We start from the raw sequence: 23,482 nt of genomic DNA, 5'->3' as shown, positions 1-23,482 counted from the left end.
TTTGGATGAGTACTCACAGTTGCTTTGCTACTTCTTTTTCCCCCATAACCGATTGTTGCGACCAGATGACGGATCCCAGGAGCCAGACGACGCCACTGATGACTACTACTACCCGTAGGATGCCTACTACTACGTGAAGACTGCAGACGACTAGGAGTAGTTAGGAGGCTCCCAGACAGGAGGCCTTGCCTTTTCGATCGTTGCTGCTTTTGTTCTAGCCTTCTTAAGGCAACCTTGTTTAACTCATGTCTGTACTCAGATATTGTTGCTTCTGCTGACTCTTGTGTATTCGAGCTTATGTATTCGAGCCCTCGAGGCCCCTTGCTTGTAATATAAAGCTTGTGTTATTTTGATTTGTGTCTAGAGTTGTGTTGTGATATTTTTCCTGTGAGTCCTTAATCTCGATCGTACACATTTGCGTGTATGATTGAATCGAGGGTGTCACAAGTTGGTATCAGAGCCGACTGCCTGTAGGTAGCCCCCTTTCCAACTCCTTGGCCGAAGTTGAGTCTAGTCACTACAAAAACTTTTACTAACATGGTTGTGTGTCTTACGGGCCCACGTCGTCATTTGGGTGGTATTAGGATCTTTTATTCCTTGTCTATACTCTGGGACTCTGATCTCTCTTCTATTCGGGTAAATGGTTTTACTAACTCGAACATTAGGATCTCGTGATCACATCCGCCCGGAGAGCCCCTTATTTCAGATGATCGCTTGCTGCATCAGAAGATTCCGAAGATACTCGACGATTTTCTCTCGAGACTTTGTGCCTGTTGCCTTTGCAATTCCCTACCACCGAAATATCCTTATGGATAACTACACACACTTACCAATCTTACGTTCTATCCCATTTATCTTGTTATTACAAGATGCCCTGAACTGCTCTCCTTTTCCAAGAATCCTTTGAGCTTACTGCCTTGCAGTTCTTTACCACATGAATACCCCTATGGATAATTCCTCGCACTTATCGAGTATCCGTACATCCCCAGTTGTTCGTATGATTCATAAGATTCTCTGAAATACTATTTGATCTTCCGAGAATTCTCTTCAAACTATTGCTCGGCAATTACTTGTCTGCTTACATTATGGATGCTTCTCATATGTCTAGCAATATTCATTAGTATCCTTTGACACCGTCATTTTGCTCCTATTGTTTCAACAGGTGAGCGAATGCGCGCAATCATCAGTTGATCCTTTTAGATGATCTTTCCGGCTCAGACGTCACTCCGGACATGAGCTGGTTCTCGGCAAACCAAACCTTAATTGATTGTCGTTCTAATTCTATTCAACTTAGCCATCATTTGTTCAGAGCGTCTTCTTCTGATCCTTCATTTTGGAAATCCTAATTCCTTTGTTAATTAAACTTTGAATTAGTCGGTTGTTTCTATAATCTCATCTCCTTGCATTCTTTCTTTGTCTGATTGGGTAGCGATACCCACATCAGCTCTATTATGGGTCATCAGATCCTTTGTTGGACTACCATCCGGCAGTGTCCTTCATACTTAATCACCTTGTGAATTCTTCCCTGATACATAATGCCTTTGGTAAATTGTATCCCCTACTTTTGTCTACCATGCTCTGTTTCCGAGCTTGAGTTAATTACCTCTGAAGTTTTTGCAAATGTTCCTAAGATGCCCCGATGGGTTGAACTAATGTTTTCCCTAATTTGTGTGAACCCGGAAATTTCTATGGGTCATACTCTACTGGTGTTACGCTGGATAAAAATTTCTACACTACAACTTCGTCAAAAGCGAGAAGTAAATGAGAGGTTATGCATTGAAGAAGTGGGAGTCGACCTTGAACTTTGTGTTCATGCCCATAAAAACGATGTAGATCTTATCATAGAAGATTCTCTTATAATCAAATGTTCCCTTGGTATAAGCTCATCTTGCATCTGTAAATTGAATCTTTGCAATCGTGGTTCCGACCATATTTTCTCCTTGATCCCATTTCCCGGACAAGTTAAAATACTTGTCTTCTGCATATCATCTCATCTGTCAAACCTCTATTTTGATCTACCTCGAGTATTGCCCCCTGTTGTCTCGAGGATATTGTGTCATTGCACTACCTCTTGTGAATTCTCATTGGAATGATACTCCATCACATCATTCCTAGCCTGATCGGCTATATCATTATCAAGCTAATTTTAACTGGGCTACCTGGTCCTTATGCCCGGAGCAACTTTCGACGATGAGCTAAGCTTACGTCGATCTTCCTCATCTTATCATTTCACCTCGAACAACAAGCTTGACTTTGAGCTTGTGTCGAATCCTTGGTTCTCATAGCCTTTCACTTCTTCCTTCCTTTTCTGCGCGGTGACATCTTCATGAAATCCTTCGACAAATGTGTCGTAATCATCATCGACATTATGAGCTTTCCAGGATATCAATCGAATTCATGGTGATAAATACAATCCTCAACCTCGATGATTTATGTCATCATCACAACATTCTTGCCTTCCCCAACACAAACTTGTTCATATAATTTCCCAAATACATCCTTTTTGACATGTCGATGGATTGCTACTGAGCCCGTCAGCCACACCCTCCTCTTTTCCCTACTAAAATTGTATGACTTATTTTCTAAATTGTTTCCGATGGATCCTTGGTGTATCCAAAGTCTGACCTTTGCTTGAAACCATGTCAATGCTATCTCGAAGCATGTCTGTGGTAATCCGATCTCCCACAAGAACATTGGAAGCATAATGTTAAATGTTTCTTTGTTCATTTATCCAAACACCGTTGTACGTGTAACATCATGAATTCCCTCACGCCTTTACCTAATTGGTTATCTACTTACTATCCTGTCATGGATATCATCCTCTACTTGTCCTTGGGAAGGGAATACTCCTTACAGTTGTGTTTAAACACATTTTCCTTTCCATTGTTCTGTTTAATCTGACAATTACATTTTCCTTTCCATTGGTTTGTTTAAACCTTATTGTGATCTATATTATATAAGCAGTAATATTTCCCTGTTTATGTAAACACCTCGTTGTATCACTCTGTCAGTAAGACCCTGTTACTATTGTTGATGACATTCTCGTAGCCGCCGATGGACGAGAACTTTGTCTATTGGTCCGCCTCGTCTTAACAAGCAGGAAAATGGTTCTCTTCGTCCCTCGCCCTTGGTACCAACGTTCTTTCCAACATAACTGACAGGCTATCCTCTGACCTACCTTGCTATCATGACTGTGCATATGCTAGCGCCCTTTCTACTTTTAACCCACATGGTGGGCCCATAACCCACAGGTCCCAGGATCGAAACCTGACTCTCTTGTACATCCTTGATTTTGAAGTATCCTTTGCACTTAACTTCACATGTAATTCATGAGTCACCGTCCTATAGATGATCTATTCTATTATCAGACGCAATGCTTATTATCGTTGATCTAGACCCCTTTCACACTTTGTTTCAGGCAACGAACGACTGCCTACCTGCTTGAAACTTCCCATGACACCTCCTTACTTTGCTCATGATATTTTCTTAAGTTTCAATTCGAGAGTTACTCTCTGCCACCTTCCTCGATGATATCTACTAGATAGTCTACCTTGCAGAGGTCCATTCTTCTGGTATACCCCCTTATTCTTTCGTAAGTATGACGGAGTTCCTGAAGAAAGGATGTGTACTACATCATGTTGACCTGAAGCAGAGAAAGGAAGACATCAAAGTAATGGATCGGCCTATTCAAGAAGGGCAATCAAGACCGAGAAGATTCGTTATAATTTCGTAACCAGATCTTTCCCTCTCACTTCCCCTCCTAAATCTCGGGACGAGATTTCTTGTAGTGGAGGAGAATTGTAACACCCGGATAGTTAAGCTACAGTAACCGTCTGCTAAACGTTACCACGTCAGTGGTATTACTGTTGCTAAACTTGCATAGGTTCAAATCATGTCCAAATTCAAATTTAAATAAAGGCAAACATCAAAAGTTTTCAAACGTTAAAACTAAAATGTTCAAAATGGGACAAATAAATCCTAAGTCATAGTGGTGGAGGAACCACATTTTTTTGTAAAAAGATTTAGTGCACTAAACTAATTAAAATAGTAGCTAAACCCATTAATTAAATGCCTTTTGTATTTATAAAATACTAAACTATTTTGTTTGGGGTAAAACTTTTTGTGGCATTGGATTATGTTGTAACACTACTTTAGGGATACACTTTATAAATTATAAAAATAGAATAGATTAAAGGTTAAAAGAAACAGGGGATAGGAAAAATGAATAAACACTAAAACTCAAACAAAAAAGCACTAGACTCCCCCCCCCAAGTGGGCCGACTAGCCCAGTTGGCCAAAGCCGGCCTAGCTGGCCGGCCCAACCGCCCACCACGAGCGCCCTAACCCTAGCGCCGCTCTACTCCTCCCGCAGGAGCCCCCCTCCCCACTCGTCTCGCACGCCCCCCCACTACCCCCACGAACCCCTCACGCTCCCTCGTCTCCTTCCCCAACCAGATCGGAAACGGGGCACGACCCCGTCGCCCCCCCGGCCTCTCCTCCCTCGCATGGCACGGCTCCGTCGCCGCCTCTAGTCCACGCCGACGCCGTCCCATCCTCGACCTCCTCTTCGTCAGACTCCGCCGACCTCGCCTCATCCCCGCATCGCCCCCCCCCCTGGCGCATGACGCCGTCCCCTTCGCTAACTCGCCGGTCGTCCCCGGCTTCCCCCTCACCGGACCCCATCGAGCCTCGCCGCCCCTGGTCGTCTACACCTCCGGTGAGGCCCTGTGCCTTTTCCCCCCGTCTGGTCACCACGGGTCGACCGCGCGTGCTCACCGTCGCCCCACGCACGCTGGCTCCTGCGCCCGCGCGCTTCGACTGCGTCCTCCCCCTGGGCGCCCGCTCCATCTTGCCAGCGCCGCCCCGCTACCGCTGCGGCTCGCTTGCTCCGCCGCCGCGTTTTGCCTCTTCCCCCGCTCCCTGCTGCACGCTGCAGCTGGATGCCGGTAGCTCCTCCCGGCCGCGCCTCCCCCGCATGGCCTCGGCCGCACCTGGCTGCTCCACCACGGCCTCGCGGGGCCCCACTGCTCATCCGTCGCCCGCTGCTCGCCCGTCACCCCGCCGTGGCCACAGCCCCGTCCGCCTCACGCGCCTCCACAAGCCGCTCGTCGTTGTGGCCGCCGGCGCCCAGCGCCGTTTCCTCCCTGTCGATCTGGGCGGGTACCCAGCGCCCGCTCTAGGCACCCGCTAGCGCCGAACCCACTATGGCCTCGGGCCAATGACATGTGGGGCCCAGGCCCCAGAACGTTTATAAAAAATGAATTAAAAATGTAATTTAAAAATAAAAATAATTAATTAGTTAATTAATTAATTAGGTAATTAATTAACTTAATTAACTCTATTTAGTACCTAATTAACTTGATTAGTTAATTAAAAATGTTAATTAGTTGTTAGACTATGATAGAATGGCCCCACACGTAGTCGACCCAGTAAACAGCAGAGTTGACTACTGACGTCAGCATGATGTCATGCTGACATCATCTTTTACTATTCTGGACAATGTTGAATTAAATAATTAAAATTCCAAAAATTAATAAAAACTTTAGAAAATCATTTTAATTAAACCGTAGCTCAGATCGAAAAACTTTGTACATGAAAGTTGCTCAGAACGACGAGACGAATTAGGATACGCAACCCGTTCGTCCGCCACGCATCCCTAGCATAGTGAACACGCAACTTTCCCCCTTCGGTTCATCTGTCCGAAAACGCGAAACACCGGGGATACTTTCCCGGATGTTTCCCCCTTCGCCGGTATCACCTCCTACCGCGTTAGATCACACCCGGCACATCTTATTGCCATGTTATGCTTTGTGGTGCTATGTTGCTTTATATTTACTATTTCTTCCCCCTCTTATCTCCGGTAGACCCCGAGACCGATGTTACCCTAGTGATTGACTACGTCGACGATGACCCTTCTTCTCGCCCGAGCAACCAGGCAAGCAAACCCCCCTTCAGCATTCCGATATCGCCCATTTCTTTCCCTCTCATGCTTGCATTAGAACTGCTACTGCTTTCTGTATGATCCTACTCTAATGCATAGCCTGTTGTTGTTACCTGCTCTCATACCTTATCTGCTTATCCTAAACTGCTTAGTATAGGTTGGTTAGTGATACATCAATGACCCCCACCTTATCCCAGTTGCCCCGCTTTATGTTCGATGACTCGATCAACATGATCGACGTCCAGGCCCCGACACCGCACATCACCCCCCCTAGTTGTACGACTCTGCAGAGTTACCATCGAGTGCCGAGGGTGGAACCTCTTACATCACTCCTGATGAGATCTCCGTAGTGTAGCTTTACGGTCGAGGTCATCGAGGGTGATTTCCTCCTTAACCACTTCCGTTACGGCTCTGTCGTGCAACCCATCAAATGTGAACCTCGAGGGTGGATCCTCTTACGTTCACCTTGATGACAACATCGAGTGGAATTCACCGGGGGTGATTCCTCGGGTTTTCCCTTTGGTGTTAGACACACAGTTACTATGGTTACTATGACTTTACACTGAACCATGTTACTAAAGACGGGTCGACCCTGAGGGGGTACCCGTGCGAGCTTAATAGCGAGTGATGTGGTGTCGGGTTGACCTGGAAGGTGCCCGCGAGATACTTACGAGGCGTGGCCGGGCATTCTTAGCCCTTGCCGCAAGTACTCGAGACGGGCGACGGGGTCACATCGATCGTGAGTCTCTACTCGTTACCGCGCGTTCCTAATCCACTACGATTTGGATATTTGATCCGAGGGGCCTTTGGACTGATAGCACTAACCATCACGTGGGCATAGTATGGGCGTTCTGTGTCGTATGCATCAGCCGAAGTTTAATAGACATCAGTGACTGAGCGGCGCGCGCCGGGTTGGACTGCGTAAGCTCCTGCCTTGTTGAAGGAGGTAGCTAGGTCTGCTCATCGGCCGCGTAGGCAACGTGCAGGAGTTCCCGGGGAGATGGCCCATGACCCTTGGGGGCATAGGTTTAGTCCGGCGTGCTGGCCTCTCTATTAAGTCTAGGTCGGGTTGTGGCATATTGTTTGGCCGAGGCCAGGCATGACCTAGGAAAGTGTGTCCGCTGGAGTTAATCGAGCGTGGTGGGTAAGTTGGTGCACCCCTGCAGGGAAGAAAACATCTATCGATAGCCTGTCCTACAGTAACGGACACTTGGAGTTGTATCCCGATCGATGCAACTAGAACTAGATACTTGTGATGAGAACTGGATGGTGATGAGAATTGGAATGTGTGGACACTTGGATAGTATGGCTCTGGGATTGCTTTCTCACAGGGAGTCGAGAAAGGATCTCTGGCCGAGGTTGATAACAGTACTACTACTTTACTTTATGCTACTCTACTCCCTCCTGTTCCTGCAAGATGGTGGTTTCCAGAAGATGCTAGTCTTCGATAGGACTAGGCCTTCACTCTATTCTGGCATTTCTGCAGCCCAGTCCACATATACAACCCATTCCTTTTATACAGATGCATACTTAGTTTAGATCTGATGTAAGTTTTGCGAGTACTTTGGATGAGTACTCACGGTTGCTTTGCTACTTATTTTTTCCCCATAACTTATTGTTGCGACGAGATGACGGATCCCAGGAGCCAGACGACGCCACTGATGACTACTACTACCCGGAGGATGCCTACTACTACGTGAAGACTGCAGACGACTAGGAGTAGTTAGGAGGCTCCCACGCAGGAGGCCTTGCCTTTTCGATCGTTGCTGCTTTTGTGCTAGCCTTCTTAAGGCAACCTTATTTAACTCATGTCTGTACTCAGATATTGTTGCTTCCGCTGACTCTTGTGTATTCGAGTTTATGTATTCGAGCCCTCGAGGCCCCTGGCTTGTAATATAAAGCTTGTGTTATTTTGATTTGTGTCTAGAGTTGTGTTGTGATATTTTTCCGTGAGTCCTTGATCTTGATCGTACACATTTGCATGTATGATTAGTGTACGATTGAATCGAGGGCGTCACAAGGAGGCGTCTACAGCGATGAAAGACGCAAGGGGATGGGTGGTGGCGGATACGGCAGAGGTGGTAAGAGGAAGGCCGCCAAACGTGTAGAGCTCAACCGTGGTGGGTGCACGAGGGCAAGAAGCCAAGGAGCCATCAGTCTTGGGGGTTGGTGATAGCTCGTTGACGGAAAGATCAATGTCGTCATGGGAGGTACGACTAGGAAGGGTTGTGGGAGGAAAGGCATTGTTGGACACATGGTAGTTAGGGGAAGAGACGAGGCTCTAATTACCAAGAAGGATAGTAGACAATGTTCACCGTGTGTATTTAGTACAATGCCCACATGCAGGGGCATGGGAAAATAAGGGCGATATGTTAGGATCGCATCACGAGACTAGGAGTAACTGTTGCAGCAAAAACTAGCCTATGTACATGTCGATGCAAATTCAACATTGTACTCTTATCACAACACAAACAAACATGACTAATCTTCAGCGAGTACATATCCTAATAGGACATAAAAAAAATGCTCCTCGCGTCGCTCCCCAGGACGATGTCAAGGGGCAATACTAGCATTGCCAGAAGATCCCAACCCTGATGTCTCCCCTACCACTGTTGTCACCTATGTCAGTCGCGGTGGCGGCGGGCGTGGCGCCGAAGGTGCCTAGGCAGGTGGTTCACGATAGTGACTCCCTGGTGCGGCTCTAGCGGTGCATGCGGGGAGATCGAGCACGTCGGCCAGGGCGTCCTCCCCTGGTTGTGCGGTGGCGGTTGTCATATCCATGCCCTGTCCCGGCGGTGGGTCGTGGATCTGATCCCCGCCCAGATCCGTCGTTGGTGTGGCTCTTGGTTGGTCGGTGACACGTAGAGGTGGCGGTGAGGGGATGCTAGAGTCTCGGGGCATTGTTTTAGAGCAGGTGGTGGCTAGAGGGTCCAGGAAGTGGGGCGGTGGTGCTTCTACCGCATCGACGATGGCGGGTCTCGGCGACGTATTCTTTTTATCAGGCTTTGTTGAATAATGTAATAAAAATGAGTGTGTGTATCATTGCTAATGCCTACTGAGGGTTTCCTCCTTTTAATTAAAAAAAGGGGACACTATGCTAGGGAAATGTTGTTTCATTAAAGAGCGTGAAGCAAGGAAAGTATATGATGCTTCTCTACAAAGCAATCTTGCTCACTTTTACTAATGGGGCATTCCCTCGATGACGCTAGGGACAATCAAAGAATCTGTTTTGTTGACCGCCTTAATCTGATCACTTTGCTTTTGCTCATATGCTAATGTAAGCTTTAGTTCATTGATTTATTTGTGTTGCTAGACTTGGTTCTTTTTACTATCACAGCTCCATCGTCATACCATTCACATTTATTACTCCCTCCATTCGCAAATATAAAGATGTTTTAAATATTTCAGTATGAACGAAATACGGATTGAAATGAGTGAATAAACACATTAAAATGTGTTTATATACATCTGATTTACAAAAAAAAGTTAACATGCTATTATATTTGTGAATGGAGAGAATAAAAGTTATATCGATCGCACAAAAAAATAGATATTGATCACGCAAGAAACTATTGCATTCAACACTTGAGTAGCTATTAAAATTGCATCATTGACTTCTCTATGGTAGACCCTCCCTCCAACCACAAGTGGGCCGGTTTTGTAGTCTTCCTATAGCGGTAACGATAATGACTTACATGTGCGTCAACCAAAGCGGCATTTGCAAGTGTTTTCTAGACCAGTGGCCATCGCTGTTCATGAGTGTCAAAACGGAGGCGACCCAAATGACTTCTCCATGGCCTCCCCACTGACCCACACGAGAAAACTGCACAGCACCGAAACCCAGGGACGAGACCCCACCCTCCACGAGCGTGCCACGAAGCTTCACCGAGCTCCAGCCTCCACCCGCCCCCACATGGCATACCGATACCGCAGGCCCGGAGACGAACCCCCCTGGTGGGTCCCGCGTGTCATACAAACCAGTAAACTGTCGGTAGTCTGTGTCAGGCTCAGTGGCTCGCCCTCCCCTCGCGTCGTCGCCCCCCTTCAACAAAAGCCCTACCCTCGATCTCTGCTCTAGAGAAGCTTCTCCCTCCACTCCACCCCCACCCCATTGCCACCCCCCGGGATCCCACCTCGCGCCGCCCACCACCTAGCCGCATTCCGCGCCGCGGCAGGGCAGCCGCGCATTGCTCGGCGCACGTCGTCGTCCGAAGAGCCTGATCTCGCCTCGGATCTGACCCGGCCAGGCCGCGGGCCCGGAGGGAGCGGCGGGATGGCGCAGCCGCGGGGCGGGGCCGCGGGGGTGCGGCTGCCGGCGATGAACGCGCTGGAGATCCTGCGGGAGACGGTGCGCGTGCTGCGCGCCGACCCGCACGCCTTCACCTACGTGCTCTTCCTCCTGCTCTGCCCGGCCTCCGGCTTCCTCCTCCTGTCCGCCGCCGCGCTCGAGGGCGCCGTCGTGCTGCCGCTCGCGCGCCGCCTCCTCGTCGCCGCCGCGTCCTCGGGGGTCCCCGTCACGCATTTCGTCAAGCAGCTCGCGCACCACCTCGCCGCCACGCTCGTCGCGGCCGTCGTCTCCTTCCCGGCGCTCCTCACGCTCCTCCTCGCCGCCCGGGCCGCCGTCGCCTACACCGTGGCGGCCGTGTACGCCGGCAAGCCCCTCCCGGCCGCGGACCTCTCCCTCCTCGCGCGCCGCGCGTGGCCGCGCCTCGCAGCCACCTACGGCCTCTCGTGCGCCGCCGTCGCCGCCTGCCTCGCCGCCTTCCTCGCCCTCCTCGTCACCGTCTGCTCCATGCTCAAGTCCATGCTCTACCCGCCGGACATTGTCGTCTGCGCCGGCCTCCTCACGGTCCTTGCGTTCTCCATCGTGTACGCGCACACCATCATAGTGTGCAGCCTCGGCGGAGTCATTGCCGTTCTCGAGGACGTAGCCGGGGTCAATGCGCTGCGCCGGTCGGTGCAGCTGATGCGTGGCCAAACCCATGTCGGTCTGCTCATCTTTCTTGTGTCCACCATTGGTCTGGCCTTCGTCGAGGGGCTGTTTGAGCACAGGGTGAAGACCTTGAGTTATGGGGATGGCTCATCTCGGCTCTGGGAGGGGCCATTGCTGATCCTCATGTACTCTTTCGTGATGCTGATAGATTCGATGATGAGTGCGGTGTTCTACTTCACTTGCCGATCATCGAGCTTGGCAATTCTGGATGAGGAGGGCGGCTCAGTCGAGGAGATTGAGATGATGATGGATGACAAGTCAGATGCAGTGAGGTGATTAAGAAGATTATAGGTTTCTTTCTCAAGGTGTATCTGTTCATATTCTGGTGGGAAATAAGTGAGGTGGGCAACATCCGGTTTTTGCCAAGATTGAAGGGTGTGGTCGTGTCACCATGATTACACGCTTAATGTGCCACGATCGATTCATGTTCATGGTGATAGAATCCTTTTGCAGTCATTTGGGGTTCTTCGAGGCTCATGTAATGGCGCGGATGCAAAAGAGAAGACCGGGGAAAACTTAGATTTGGTGTATTCTTGATCTGTCTCAGCGGTGATTCGAGGGCTGGCAATGTGTGTAGCATTCTTTTGAAACGATGTAACTAGTATATCAATTCAATTGTTGTGGATTTTTGTCACCTCAACACATTTTTGGCTATACGGAAGGGAACATATTGTAATAGCAAGGTACTGATGGCTCTGAAACTTGATTCATGAATTTGCACTCTATCCAAATTTATTTTACAGTGAACTTCAAGTCTGTCTTCTAAACGATGCTTGTTGTTAACCACATAAGATATGGATTTCATTCTTATTTTGTTGGCCTATTCTTCAACTGCAGAAGTCTGATGTGCCAACATTACAGATCACTGCCATGTAAGCGCCTTTGAGCTTGAGACATGGTTAATTATTCTCCTTGCATCAGAATTGGAGTTCTCCATTTGCTTTGCTGGACTCTAGAAAACCCAGGTTCAAGAAAAATGTCCATGATGATTCTTGTGTTCTATTTTCATTGTTTAGTAAAAACTTTGTCAACTCTCAAGCTTAGATTGTGCATATGAAGCATCTTTTATCTTGTTTATTTACTATCGATGCTTTCTCGAGGCGGTACTTGAACTGATAACCGCTGTTTTTATATGACAGATGTACTCCTTTTCCAACCTTAGATCATGAACACGGTATATTGACTTCCATTTAGTACTACTGGATTGCATTATTCCCAAGATAAACTTGTGGTAGTATTCGTTGAATCAGGCGATTATATTTAGCAGAGAACCAAATGAAGCAAGACTGCAAGATTCAGCTTCGTGTCTGCCACCTGTCGAGTGGATACTTCGCACCGACAGCTGCACTGCATTTTTGCCTCAAAATGACTGTAAAACATTTGAATAATTCCCTTTTTTTTTGCCTGTGCAAGGCAATTTATAAATTGAAACAAACATACATCAGAGGTGCAATTTCACTGAACTGAAGAAATGTATCAGAGAGTTAGCCTGAAAACCCCTCATTTTCTTCCCCATTTTCTTTAAGAATCTAGGTTCTGAATCTGACCAATCACAAGCTTGCAACGCTGACGTGCTAGGGCTTGGTAGCATAATTTGATTTCCACTAACCAAAGCAGAATTGACTCAATTAGCTGACCTTATCTCATGTGCCGTCCAATATGACAGTATTTGTTATTTAGTCTCAGATCTACTTAGTGTGTCGGGCACGTTTGACTTGGTTGTGACTAAAGGGTTAATCAGAGTACTTATATCAGGACGTTGTCAGATGGTACTTAACATGGGCTGCTAAATATGATTCAGAGGACTGAATCTGCACGGCCGTACCATTTCTTATAATGCTTAAGGCACCCTAGTTGACAACTATGCCATTGTTTTCCTCACACGCCACGTGGCAGGAAGCTACCAAGTCAACTTCAGCAATGGTTACTCTAAAGATGTAATAAGAGCAGTTTCGAACCAACAAACCGAGGCCCTAATAGATACTGAAGATATCAACATCTTTGAAATTGTCATCTCACAGCAAAAGCTACAAGCACTTGAGCACTCGGTGAAACGAAACAATTCTACATTCCCTACCTTACCGAATTCCAAAAATGCATAGCTGAGACAACAGGTTTCGAAACTACGGAACAGGAGGTGGCGTCAAACAAGTTAGGACACGATGCGGGCCATTTACATTCTTGGGTCTGAAGGAAGCTGAGCATGGAAAGTCTAAGGCAATCTGTTCTTCTGCACAAGGGCGCCCGACGAGGGAACACCCTGATCGGTGCTGAGGATGATGCTTGCCCAGTTGGAGGAGCGGTGCACTATCCTTGACGGGATGCGATCGCTGTCTTCACCGCCTGATGCTTCGTACCCGTCACTGGTCGATCTAGACAGCTGAATGCCGTGATGTGGAGTGCTTCCCGGGGCAGTGAGAGCTACCAGCTGCAAGTCTTCAGCTGCGGACGAGGAGACACCTGAGAATCGGTACAGGTGCAGATCAGGCGAATCCAAACTGCTATCTGGAGACGAGCCATCGATGTTGGCGGAGGATGCGGCTCTACTTGGATGAAAAGCACTTCGCGCCTCAAGTTGCAACGGTGCTAAACTGATCATGTCACTGCCATTACTGTCGATGGCATCTGAGGATATTTTTGCAACAGGTTTAAGAGAGAGATCACCATGGGGCCTTCCTCTCCTATTTGTTCTCATTGTGTTATCAGATCCCAGATCAATCCTGCTGCTCATGCCTCCATAGCTACTGTCTGTTTCATGACCGAGTGAGTACTCGTCTCTTCTGATGGGCACTAAAACCTTGGACTTCTTCCTTGCCTCGGCAGCAACTCGAGAAACTTCTTCTGCATTAAGACGAGCCAGTGCCCATGGACTAATTTTCACAGCCCCTGAGGTTTTCTTCCTCCTTACTTCTTCGTCTTTTCTCTTGGTAGCGGAGTTATGTGAAGAGCCAGCCTCTGATGGAATAACGTCAAACTGCAAAGGAGTTTGAGTAGCTTCAGATTATTTGTGAGCTGATGGGAAAATGCTGATGCAGAAAAGGTCATATACATCTATCTACTATAACCATGTGTGTGGAACTCATGATGGCACCTAAGTGCATTCGTTGCCATTTACAAATGCAAAATTATAACAGGTCAAGAAATTTCAAGATGTTCCAAGTCATACCAACGATCAGCATGACTGTTTAAATAATAATCGAACAGCTATGATTACTTCACTTCACATGAGTAATTACTGAGGCTATAAATGTAACACATGATGTGCAAACAACCACCTTCACTTTTCCGGCAACAGCGCCAGTTCTAATGTTAATTTTTGTCTCGTTATTCATTAAGTTTGATGATGTAGGGTTCTCACCTGATCTTCAAGAAACAGTCTTGGAGGGGTACACCATGAACCACGACGGAGTGCACCAAAGGAACTAGTACTGCTAAGCCCACCATAGGAGCTTACATGAGACATCTGTGGACTCTGCTCCCCACTAACCTCTTCTTGTTCTTGCTCTCTCAGGGCAATGATGTAGTCGTAGGTACTGATTCCCTGCATCAAATTGACAAAATGGTACTTAGTTGTAAAATTTGAGACCACCTTGAAAGGCAAGAATACAAACTATCCATGATATCAAAATATATTTGCTAATTCAGAGAAAAACCAAGTAATCAGATCATTTTTCACTGTTTTCTTTGCAGTTTATCAGTGATATGATAACATAAAGTTATGGACCGATGATATAACAGTTGTTTGCTCAATATTTACATGCATGTTATCAAATGAATGTTCCCAGTGTCAGGCTAAGTGTCACAAGTTCACATTGTCCACAAAATATTTGAGTGAGGTGGTCTGATTAGTTGAAATATAAGCTAATCGGCAACAGCACAGGGATAGTAATGGAATCGCTAGTATAACAATGGTTACAAATATAAGATGGGTGACAGGACTTGCCTTCTTGATGAGAAGGATGTGGAAAAAGAGAAGTTGAGCAATCGGCAGTAAAGCAATCATAGCTAGGATGGTACAGGATGCCTGCGTGAACGAGGATCAATCATTTTAGTACTAATTCAAGAAAGATCGAGTAAAACACTTAGCACTTTCAACAGTGAATTAGAAAGAAGTAGGATGATTGAACATACCACCACAATGATGAAAGGCGCTATAGAGAAGCTGCTTCCTAGCTTTGACACAATCTGCATAGAGAATTCCTTTCGCTGAACAAAGCAGAGAACTAGCACCAATACTCCAGTTGTTGATTGCAGGATAAGCTGGTCCAAAGTGCACAAACCATGCAGACCTGTCAATGGTCAACTAGGATGAAAAGGACCAGGAATAAAATGCTCTCTCCAACAATGATGACCAAATTCAAATGCATAAGAACGACTGTGTTGTAGAATGCAGTTGATGCCTGGAAAATGCTTACATGATTATACTAAGATCAGAGCCATCTGCAGCATTTCTGTAAAAACAATCTACCAAAGCATGATAGAGAACATGAGCTTACCAAGAAAAGGGCTGTTGTCATTAGAAGAAAAAACCTTCTATAGTTTCTTTTTCCGATACAATTGTTGAGCCACTGTTGAGATTGAGAAATTCATGCGAGTTAATATATACTCGCTAATCGAAATAAGAAGAGAATTGCTCATGATCATATATAAAAAGAGATATATTTATTTAGGTGTATGTTACCCGGCAGTGATGATCAAAACCGTCCACACATTTGTCACAAACTCTGCAATGCTTACTGTACTTCAACACCTACACAAAAAGCAACACGTTAAATACTAGCATACAAAAGCATACATCAACACCAGCAGGTGAAAGAAACATACTTCGACTTCACAAAGGCTGCAGAAAAACATCCCGTCTTCACTGTCGTGCTGCTCAGAGGACCATTCACGTGATCGGCAGCAGGAAAAAACAAAAGAAAGAGGGCTGAATATAAGGAGAAATGCAGAGAAAGTTGCACTGCAGCAAGATGAGCTTTTGTTCTTCAGTTCAGTCATTGACTTCTCATTAGCATCAGCAACCTCATGTCCTCTCTTTTCTCCAGTTCCCTCTAGTTGTAATCCAACATCTGAAACACCTTGTATGGACTCCTTGAGACGCCTATGCTTGCAGCCTCCATACAATCTTTGGTACTTCTTTGATTTGAAGACCCCTGGGTCTGCTGGATCCGTCGCAGCACACCAGATGTACAGAAGGAATACACATAAAACCTAAAGAAAAGATGATTACACGCTTTTATCAGGTGTTAAGTTAAACAGCTGCTTCGACCATTGCAGTGCTAAGTAAATTCAGAATCAAGTTCTGCTGAATAGATTCTTTTCTATAATAATAAAGGGTATGGCTTGATAAAATAGTCATATCACCACATATTCACAATAATTCCTAATCACAGTTTAGAATTTAACTGTAGTGAAAAGGTGTTATCAGGCAAAAAAATAGGGAAAGGTGCAGTTAGCATTAAGTGTGCTCAAAGAAGTGTATCTACGACAACCTCCAGGTGTTGAATCATGCTTTAGTGCCTTCCATCATCACAATAAATTTTCAGTTTTGTGAACTTAATCATGTAATGTATTGAAGAAAATCAGAATTCATCCAGAATCGTAAGCAGACCATGATTCCCTGATTTCTGACTGTAATAGCACATGGTTAATATTCGTCCCGAAGAACAAGAAATATACATGGTTAATCATGAAGAAAGGAAAAGTGTGCTGGCATGATGATGCATGCCACTCTGTAATACATGTATACAGATGTTAAAAAAGATGCCTGAAGACCAAAAAGGTGCCCTCATGAATATTACCAACTCATTACAGCATAGATACAACATTTTCCAAAGAACTTGGGCAGGACAATGATGTTGCTGCCACTCGGTGGGCTACAAAGAAGTAAAGAATAATGCAGGGATAGCCCATTTGCAGGATATAACATTACCTAATCCATGGAAACTCCTTTCTCAGCTTGGCATGATTATAACAAGACAGCACCGAAACCATACCATGGTATCGGAAAGATAGGACCATAAGAAACAACTAATATAATTGTAGTAAATACAACTTACATCACGCCACTCTCGATTAAACTGTTATGTTGGGATTAACCTATGGCCGGCGTGGCCCGGTTGGTTAGGACCTCAGGGTCTAGGACCTTCCAGTTTTTATGTTCTTAGGCAGGAGCCTTAGTTAATTTTGAGTATGTATTGGGCAAGAGAAAGAGTTCTATTTGTATTGCAGCCTTGCAGTACAGTCTTGTGTAGCCACCCATTATACAAGGAGGCAATCACATTGGTTTCTGGAAGCTATCAACCAATAAAGTTTCCAGAAGCTATCAATCTGCTGTATATCTTCTCCCCGTTATCTTCCTGCGCATATCCATCAGCCCATAGGCTCCTCCTGGCCTAGGCTATGCCCTCGGATCAATGAACCATAACATTAAACAGAGTTACCGAAAAAGGCTTTTGCCCCGCTTTATATATAAAGCAAACCACCACAGCCACAAGGTCCAACAAAATCCTACCAACCATACAGTGTACAAATTCTGAACTGCCCAAAGGCACTGCTAAACTGGATTGTGCAAAGAAGCACTACGAGTACAGAATGCATAATTCATGATTGCCCTTAATAATATGACATTGTTTGCACCGCCATCACATACAGAAACTCAGAAAGTAGCCCTCATATACCGCTCTTAACCTTGAGAAGAAAGCAAAATTTACCAACCACGAGTGCAGGACAATGACTTGCAGGGTTAGGCATGTCACATGGCAATGCCAGAATTGGCCAGAAGACTACCCTCAAAGCGAGCTTGTACCACCCTCCAACAAACAAACGAGCAAATACAGAAATTCAACCGCATATAGAGGACTGCTAAATAGCCCATTTCAAGGTGAGAACTACTACTTTGTTTGGGCACTTCCCCCAAGTTCAGCAACCACTGCCTAATGGGCCCATCATGCAGCACCAAGATTGGGATCCAAAATGTGCCAAACCACAGGGCACTCAGGCTCTCACTCATTCATTCACCCTGTCAGCAACGAAGAGGGGGCAGGCAAGAGGATAATTACCAGAGGAGTGTAGAGCCCCATGGCGGCATCCTGGAAGACCTTCCTCCCAACGAAGGGCGCGAAGAAGACGTAGAACGCGAACGCCAGCGCCACGAACACGGAAACGGCGACCACCTGCAGCACGCAAGCATCCGTCCATTGGTCCTTCGCCGCGGAAAAGAAGGGGAAATGCACAAAATTTCACCGCTGGGGAGGCAAGAACAGACCTGGAGAGGGTGGTAAGGGAGCTGCCACCCATGCCGCCTCATCGCCCCGCCCCTGACAACCAGCACGGCTGAGAGAAGACGGAAGAAACGCCTGACGGAACGGAACCCTCCTTCCTTCTTCTTATTCTCGCGTCAAAGGGCGCCGCCGATCAGTGCGAGAGGGAGAAAGGACCGGCCTTTCCAGGAATCAAGAAGTCGCGCGGCCGGCCGGCGGCCGGCGCATGGATTTGATCTGTGGGAGGGGACGGGGGGGAGGAGGAGGGGTTTGGGAGGGAGACCGGAGGAGAGAAGGGGCATTAAATGCGGCGCTGCTCAGATTTACGGGGGGTGGAGGGGGAGCGAAGCCAAGCAAATCAAGCAGCGAGGGAGGGAAGGCTGGTTTTCTTTGGGCGCTCACGTGAAGCTAGCAGCTATAGGCCATGGGGAAGACTGGCAGTGGCAGGGGACTGCATGCTGGACCGGGGTGACCGACTGACTCACTGCCTTCCTGTCACTGTGGGGCTCAATAGCACGGCCGCGTTTCCCAGTGACCTTTGGTTGATAGCTGTTTGTTTCGCTCGCATCGGCGAGGACGTAACCATTTCCCTGGGATCTTTAACAGCATCTCCACCCGTTCAGCCCCAAGCGCACTCGGCGAATGCGTTTTCGCGTTTGCGTCAAGTTTCCAGCCGCGCTCCTAGATTTCGGCCTCCATACGCCCAAAAATCAAAGTTATCTTTCCCACTGCGAAAAAACGCCACAAGTTTGATGATCACCATGTTACAAGTCGGTAATCATCATGCCACACTTCGGCGATCAAACATGCCCGTAAGTTCGACGATCAAAAGGAAGGAAGCATAGACACGGAGCACATCAAACAGCGGGCTCCTCTGGCGTGGGACTGGCCGGGGTCGACATGGATGCAGACGTGCTCGGTGTCGACGTGGCTTCTGTGCTCGGGCTGTTGGTCGGCGTCGGCACCACTTCGTCGCTCGGGCCCGGCGTCGGCGTGAGCGTAGGGGCGGTGGTCGGTGCTGGCCCGGGCATCTGGTTTAACATGAGGCCACGCTCTCTCAAGTACCACGCCTTGACCTGCTCATCCATCGTCGACATGTCTGCGACCATCAAGAACGCCAGGTCGGTGTTCCTCTTCTTCGCGACGACGTCGGTCCTGAGAAGGTCGAGCTTCACGTCCTGTGTCATCAACGCCGACCACCGCGCGCTGTATTTCTCCTCCCTCTTCGCGGCGCAGTTCTTGGCGTCAGCGATGCACTGCTCGATCGATGATTGCAGCCGTTCGGCAGCGGGTGCCGCGTCCCTCGCCCTCCTGGCTCTTTTGTTGCCATCGGGGCGCCCATCCGCCGCCACGGGGGCAGGCGCATCCGGCTTGTACGTCTCCTTGGCCTTGGCGAGTGTGAGTCAGACCTCCCTCCACTTCTTGCACGACTTGATCGGGGAGAACACATGAAGGAATTTGAACTCTTGGTCGTTGTTGTCCTAGCGATACATATTGAACATCCGAACCATCTGCGCAGCCGAAGAAAAAGTGTCGGGGACGTACACAGCGAAAGAAGTGAGCCGGCGGCTGGACATACCTGACTCTCGACGTTGCCGTCGCTTTTCGGGCGAGCCGCGACCTCCTCGACGATCCCATGCATGCCATTTGTTGCAGGGTGCCTGGATGATCGCCCAATGGTTCGCCATGGCCTTGTTGCCATGCTCCATGTGGATGGTGGCGAAGTACGGGTCGACCAGCTTGCGCTCATCGAACGTCGTCTTGATCCGTCTCTAGTACGTGTTGGCGTTCTGATTCGAGCCGGTGATCGGGTCGATGCTGACGGTCTTCCATGCTTCGGCAAGGCACCCGTCTTCCTTGGACGTCCACTTGACGCGTGGCTCGCTCGGGCTGGCATTGGCCGCCCGCTTCTTCTTTCTCCCTTTCGTCGTCGGCGCCGGCTCCGTCTCCTCCTCCACATGTTCTTCATTCCCCCCTCCTCGGCTTTGTCGAGCTCGTCATCCCTGTCGACGGCGGTGTCCATCGTTTCGTCTTGCGCGCGGAACCCGGGCCACGAAGCGGCGACGACCGAGCCGCTCATGATGAGCTCGACGACACCGAGGAGGAGGTGGAGGAGGAAGAACAGGCGGAGCCAGAGCCAGCAGCGAAAGGGAGAAAGAAGAAGCAGGCGGCCAAAACCAGGCCGGGCGAGCCTCACGTCAAGTGGACATCCAAGGAAGACGAGTGCCTCGCCAAAGCATCGAAGACCGTCAGCATCGACCTGATCACTGGCTCGAATCAGAACGCCGACACGTACTAGAGAAGGATCAAGATGACGTTCGACGAGCGCAAGTTGGTCGGCCCCGACTTCGCCAACATCCACATGGATCACGGCGATAAGGCCATGGCGAACCATTTGGCGACCATCCAGGCGGCCTGTAATAAGTGGCATGGGATCCTAGAGGAGGTCGCGGCTCGCCCGAAAAGTGGCGCCAATGTCGAGGGTCATGTTTGGCCAGTCGTCGTCTCAGTTCTTTTGCTATGTACTTAGCTGACACTTGTTCTTTGGTTGTGCAAATGGTTCGGATGTTCAACATGTTTCACTAGGACAACATCGACCAAGAGTTCAAGTTCCTTCAGGTGTTCTCCAGGATCGAGTCATGCGAGAAGTGGAGGGAGTGTCGGCTCGCTCTCACCAAGGCAAGGAGACCTACAAGCCGGACGCGCCTGCCCCAGCGGGGGCAGAAGGGCGCCCTGATGGAAACAAAAGAGCCAACGTGGCAAGGGACGCGGCACCAGTTGTTGAACGGCTGCAATCATCGATCGAGCAGTGCATCACCGATGCCAAGAACAGCGCCTCCAAGAGGGAGGAGAAATCCGACGCTAGGTATGTTTGATCGCTGACCTGTTCTGCTTCTATCTCCCAACAACGCTGCCACTTTTTGGGTATGTTTGATCGCCGACCTATGGCATGATGATCACCAAACCTGTGGCGTTTATTGGCAGCGGGAAAGACAAGTTCAATTTTTTTGGGCGTCTGGGGTGCCTAAACCTTGGGGCACGGCTGGAAACTCGATCGCCCCCATGGTGAAAAAAACCGCTGGTGCAAACGCCAAGAGGCATTCGCCGGGTGCGCTGGGGGTCCAAATGGCTGGAGATGCTATTAGGTTTAGAGTATTCATCAAGCCCTTTTTTGGCTTAAGCAACCCTAATATACTCTCATAATATACGATTTTTGACACTATACTACACTAGTGTCAAGAACACTCTTATATTACGGGACGGAGGAAGTAGTTGCCATATTTGGCCGATCACCATAATAATCGTCAATAGGGTGATTTTAGGTCAAAATGACACTCTAGCGGAGTTGTCATTCGACTATGAATTGTCATAACTTATGGAGCGCGCTCCATATCAAGTTCGTGAGACTATATTTGAAGGATGGAGGTGTTGGTTTGGAGTGCTCTTCATCCATCAACCGCTCACTTGGGAGGGAAGTTTCACCTTCCTCCTAATGACCCACAAGTATAGGGGATCAATCGTAGTCCTTTCGATAAGTAAGAGTGTCGAACTCAACGAGGAGCAGAAGGAAATGACAAGTAGTTTTCAACAAGGTATTTTCTGCAAGAACTGAAATAGTCGGTAACAGGTGGTTTGATAGCAAGAAATGAGCAAGTTACGATAACGGTAAGTAACGTGCAGCAAGGTAGCCCAATCCTTTTGTGGTCAAGGACATGCCAAAGCGGTCTCTTATAATAGGCAAAGAGTTCTTGAGGGTACACGGGAATTTCATCTAGTCACTTTCACCATGTTGGTTTGATTCATGTTCGCTACTTTGATAATTTGATATGTGGGTGGACCGGTGCTTAGGTGTTGTTCTTACTTGAACAAACCTCCTACTTATGATTAACCCCCTCGCAAGCATCCTCAACTACGAGAAAAGTATTAAGATAAAATCTAACCATAGCATTAAACTTTTGGATCCAAATCGGCCCCTTACGAAGTAGCGCATAAACTAGGGTTTAAGCTTCTGTCACTCTAGCAACCCATCATCTAATAACTGCTCCACAATACATTCCCTTAGGCCCAAAGATGGTGAAGTGCCATGTAGTCAACATTCACATGACACCACTAAGGGAAGCACAACATACATATCATCAAAATATCGAACACATATCAAGTTCACATGATTACTTGCAACAAGATTTCTCCCGTGACCTCAAGAACAAAAGTAACTACTCACAAATGATAATCACGCTCAACATCAGAGGGTAAATATCATAATGGATCTGAACATATAATCTTCCACCAAATAAACCATATAGTAATCAACTACAAGATGTAATCAACACTACTAGTCACCCGCAGGTACCAATCTGAGGTTCCGGTACAAAGATTGAACACAAGAGATGAACCAGGGTTTGAGAGGAGATGGTTTTATTGAAGATGTTGATGGAGATTGGCCTCCCAAAGATGAGAGGGTGGTTGGTGATGACGATGGCTTTGATTTCCCGCTCCAGAAGGGAAGTTCCCCTAGCGGAATCGCTCCGCGAGAGGGCAAAAATGCTCCTGCCCAAGTACTGCAGCGAGACGGCGGCGCTCTATCCTAAAAGTACTCCCCTTATTTTTTCTAGATCAAAATGACCTATATACCAGAAGATGGGCACCGGAGGTGGGCTGGGCTGAGCACAACCCACCAGGGCGCACCGTGGTGTCTTGTGCTCACCAGGTGCCCCCCTCCGGTAGTTATTTGCTCCAGTATTTTTTATTCCAAAACAATTCTTCATAAATTTTTAGCTCGTTTGGAGATGTGTAGAATAGGTAACTTTGACATAGCTTTTTCAGGTCTAGAATTCTAGCTACCGACATTCTCCCTCTTTGTGTAAACCTTGCATATTATGAGAGAAAAGGCATTAGAATTACTCCATAAAGCATTATTATGCATAAAAACATTGTAAATAACAATAGGAAAACATGATGCAAAATGGACGTAGCAACTCCCCCAAGTTTAGACCTCGCTTGTCCTCAAGCGAAAAACCGATATCAAAAAACATGCCCACATGCTTAGAGAGAGAGAGGTGTCGATAAAAACAAAATACGAACATAGAAGCATCATGCTTATTATTATAACATCAACAAACTTTTATCGTAGAACTTTATCACATAACTTCTCATGAACAAGTAACAATTCATCACAACATCGAAGTAAAAGCATAAACTCTATTGAAAACCAACAAACTATGTTCTCAGACAACTTTGCAACTACAATTCATCATCTTTTCAGGAAGGGTCTCGTATCGGAGCCTT

General features: G+C 47.5%; 2 protein-coding genes across 3 annotated transcripts; one reads left to right on the top strand and one right to left on the bottom strand.

The window, feature by feature from the left end:
- Nucleotides 1-9,958: 9,958 nt before the first annotated feature.
- LOC125541283 lies at nt 9,959-11,690 on the top strand. Its single transcript, XM_048704732.1, has one exon. It carries the CDS (start codon nt 10,215-10,217, stop codon nt 11,208-11,210), a length of 996 nt encoding a protein of 331 aa, XP_048560689.1. The 5' UTR covers nt 9,959-10,214; the 3' UTR covers nt 11,211-11,690.
- Nucleotides 11,691-12,915: 1,225 nt separating this feature from the next.
- On the bottom strand, nt 12,916-18,604 carry LOC125536391 (probable protein S-acyltransferase 22). 2 transcript variants are annotated; one of them, XM_048699603.1, is made up of 9 exons: nt 18,202-18,599; nt 17,996-18,109; nt 15,759-16,145; nt 15,616-15,684; nt 15,431-15,502; nt 15,066-15,194; nt 14,878-14,958; nt 14,293-14,475; nt 12,916-13,908 (listed from the first exon to the last, which is right to left on the bottom strand). In XM_048699603.1, the coding sequence occupies exons 1-9, from the start codon at nt 18,241-18,243 to the stop codon at nt 13,147-13,149; spliced, it is 1,839 nt and encodes a 612-aa protein (XP_048555560.1). In that variant the 5' UTR covers nt 18,244-18,599; the 3' UTR covers nt 12,916-13,146. The 2 variants fall into 2 exon arrangements, with proteins under 2 accessions (XP_048555560.1, XP_048555561.1); XM_048699604.1 differs by lacking the exon at nt 15,431-15,502 and having other exon boundaries at nt 18,202-18,604.
- Between the last annotated feature and the right edge of the window lie 4,878 nt (nt 18,605-23,482).

The sequence above is a fragment of the Triticum urartu genome, chromosome 2 (genome assembly GCF_003073215.2).
Source record: "Triticum urartu cultivar G1812 chromosome 2, Tu2.1, whole genome shotgun sequence".
Classification (NCBI taxonomy): domain Eukaryota; kingdom Viridiplantae; phylum Streptophyta; class Magnoliopsida; order Poales; family Poaceae; genus Triticum; species Triticum urartu.
This window is presented reverse-complemented; position numbering and strand designations above follow the sequence as displayed.

Excerpts from the sequence above, each read along its gene's own strand:
- LOC125541283 (XM_048704732.1), top strand. The coding sequence starts at position 10,215 with ATGGCGCAGCCGCGGGGCGGGGCCGCGGGGGTGCGGCTGCCGGCGATG.
- LOC125536391 (XM_048699603.1), bottom strand. The coding sequence starts at position 18,243 with ATGAGGCGGCATGGGTGGCAGCTCCCTTACCACCCTCTCCAG. Across the intron at positions 16,146-17,995 it reads TGGGGCTCTACACTCCTCTG|GTTTTATGTGTATTCCTTCT; the intron begins GTAATTATCCTC and ends TCTTTTCTTTAG. Across the intron at positions 15,503-15,615 it reads GTTTTGATCATCACTGCCGG|TGGCTCAACAATTGTATCGG; the intron begins GTAACATACACC and ends CAATCTCAACAG.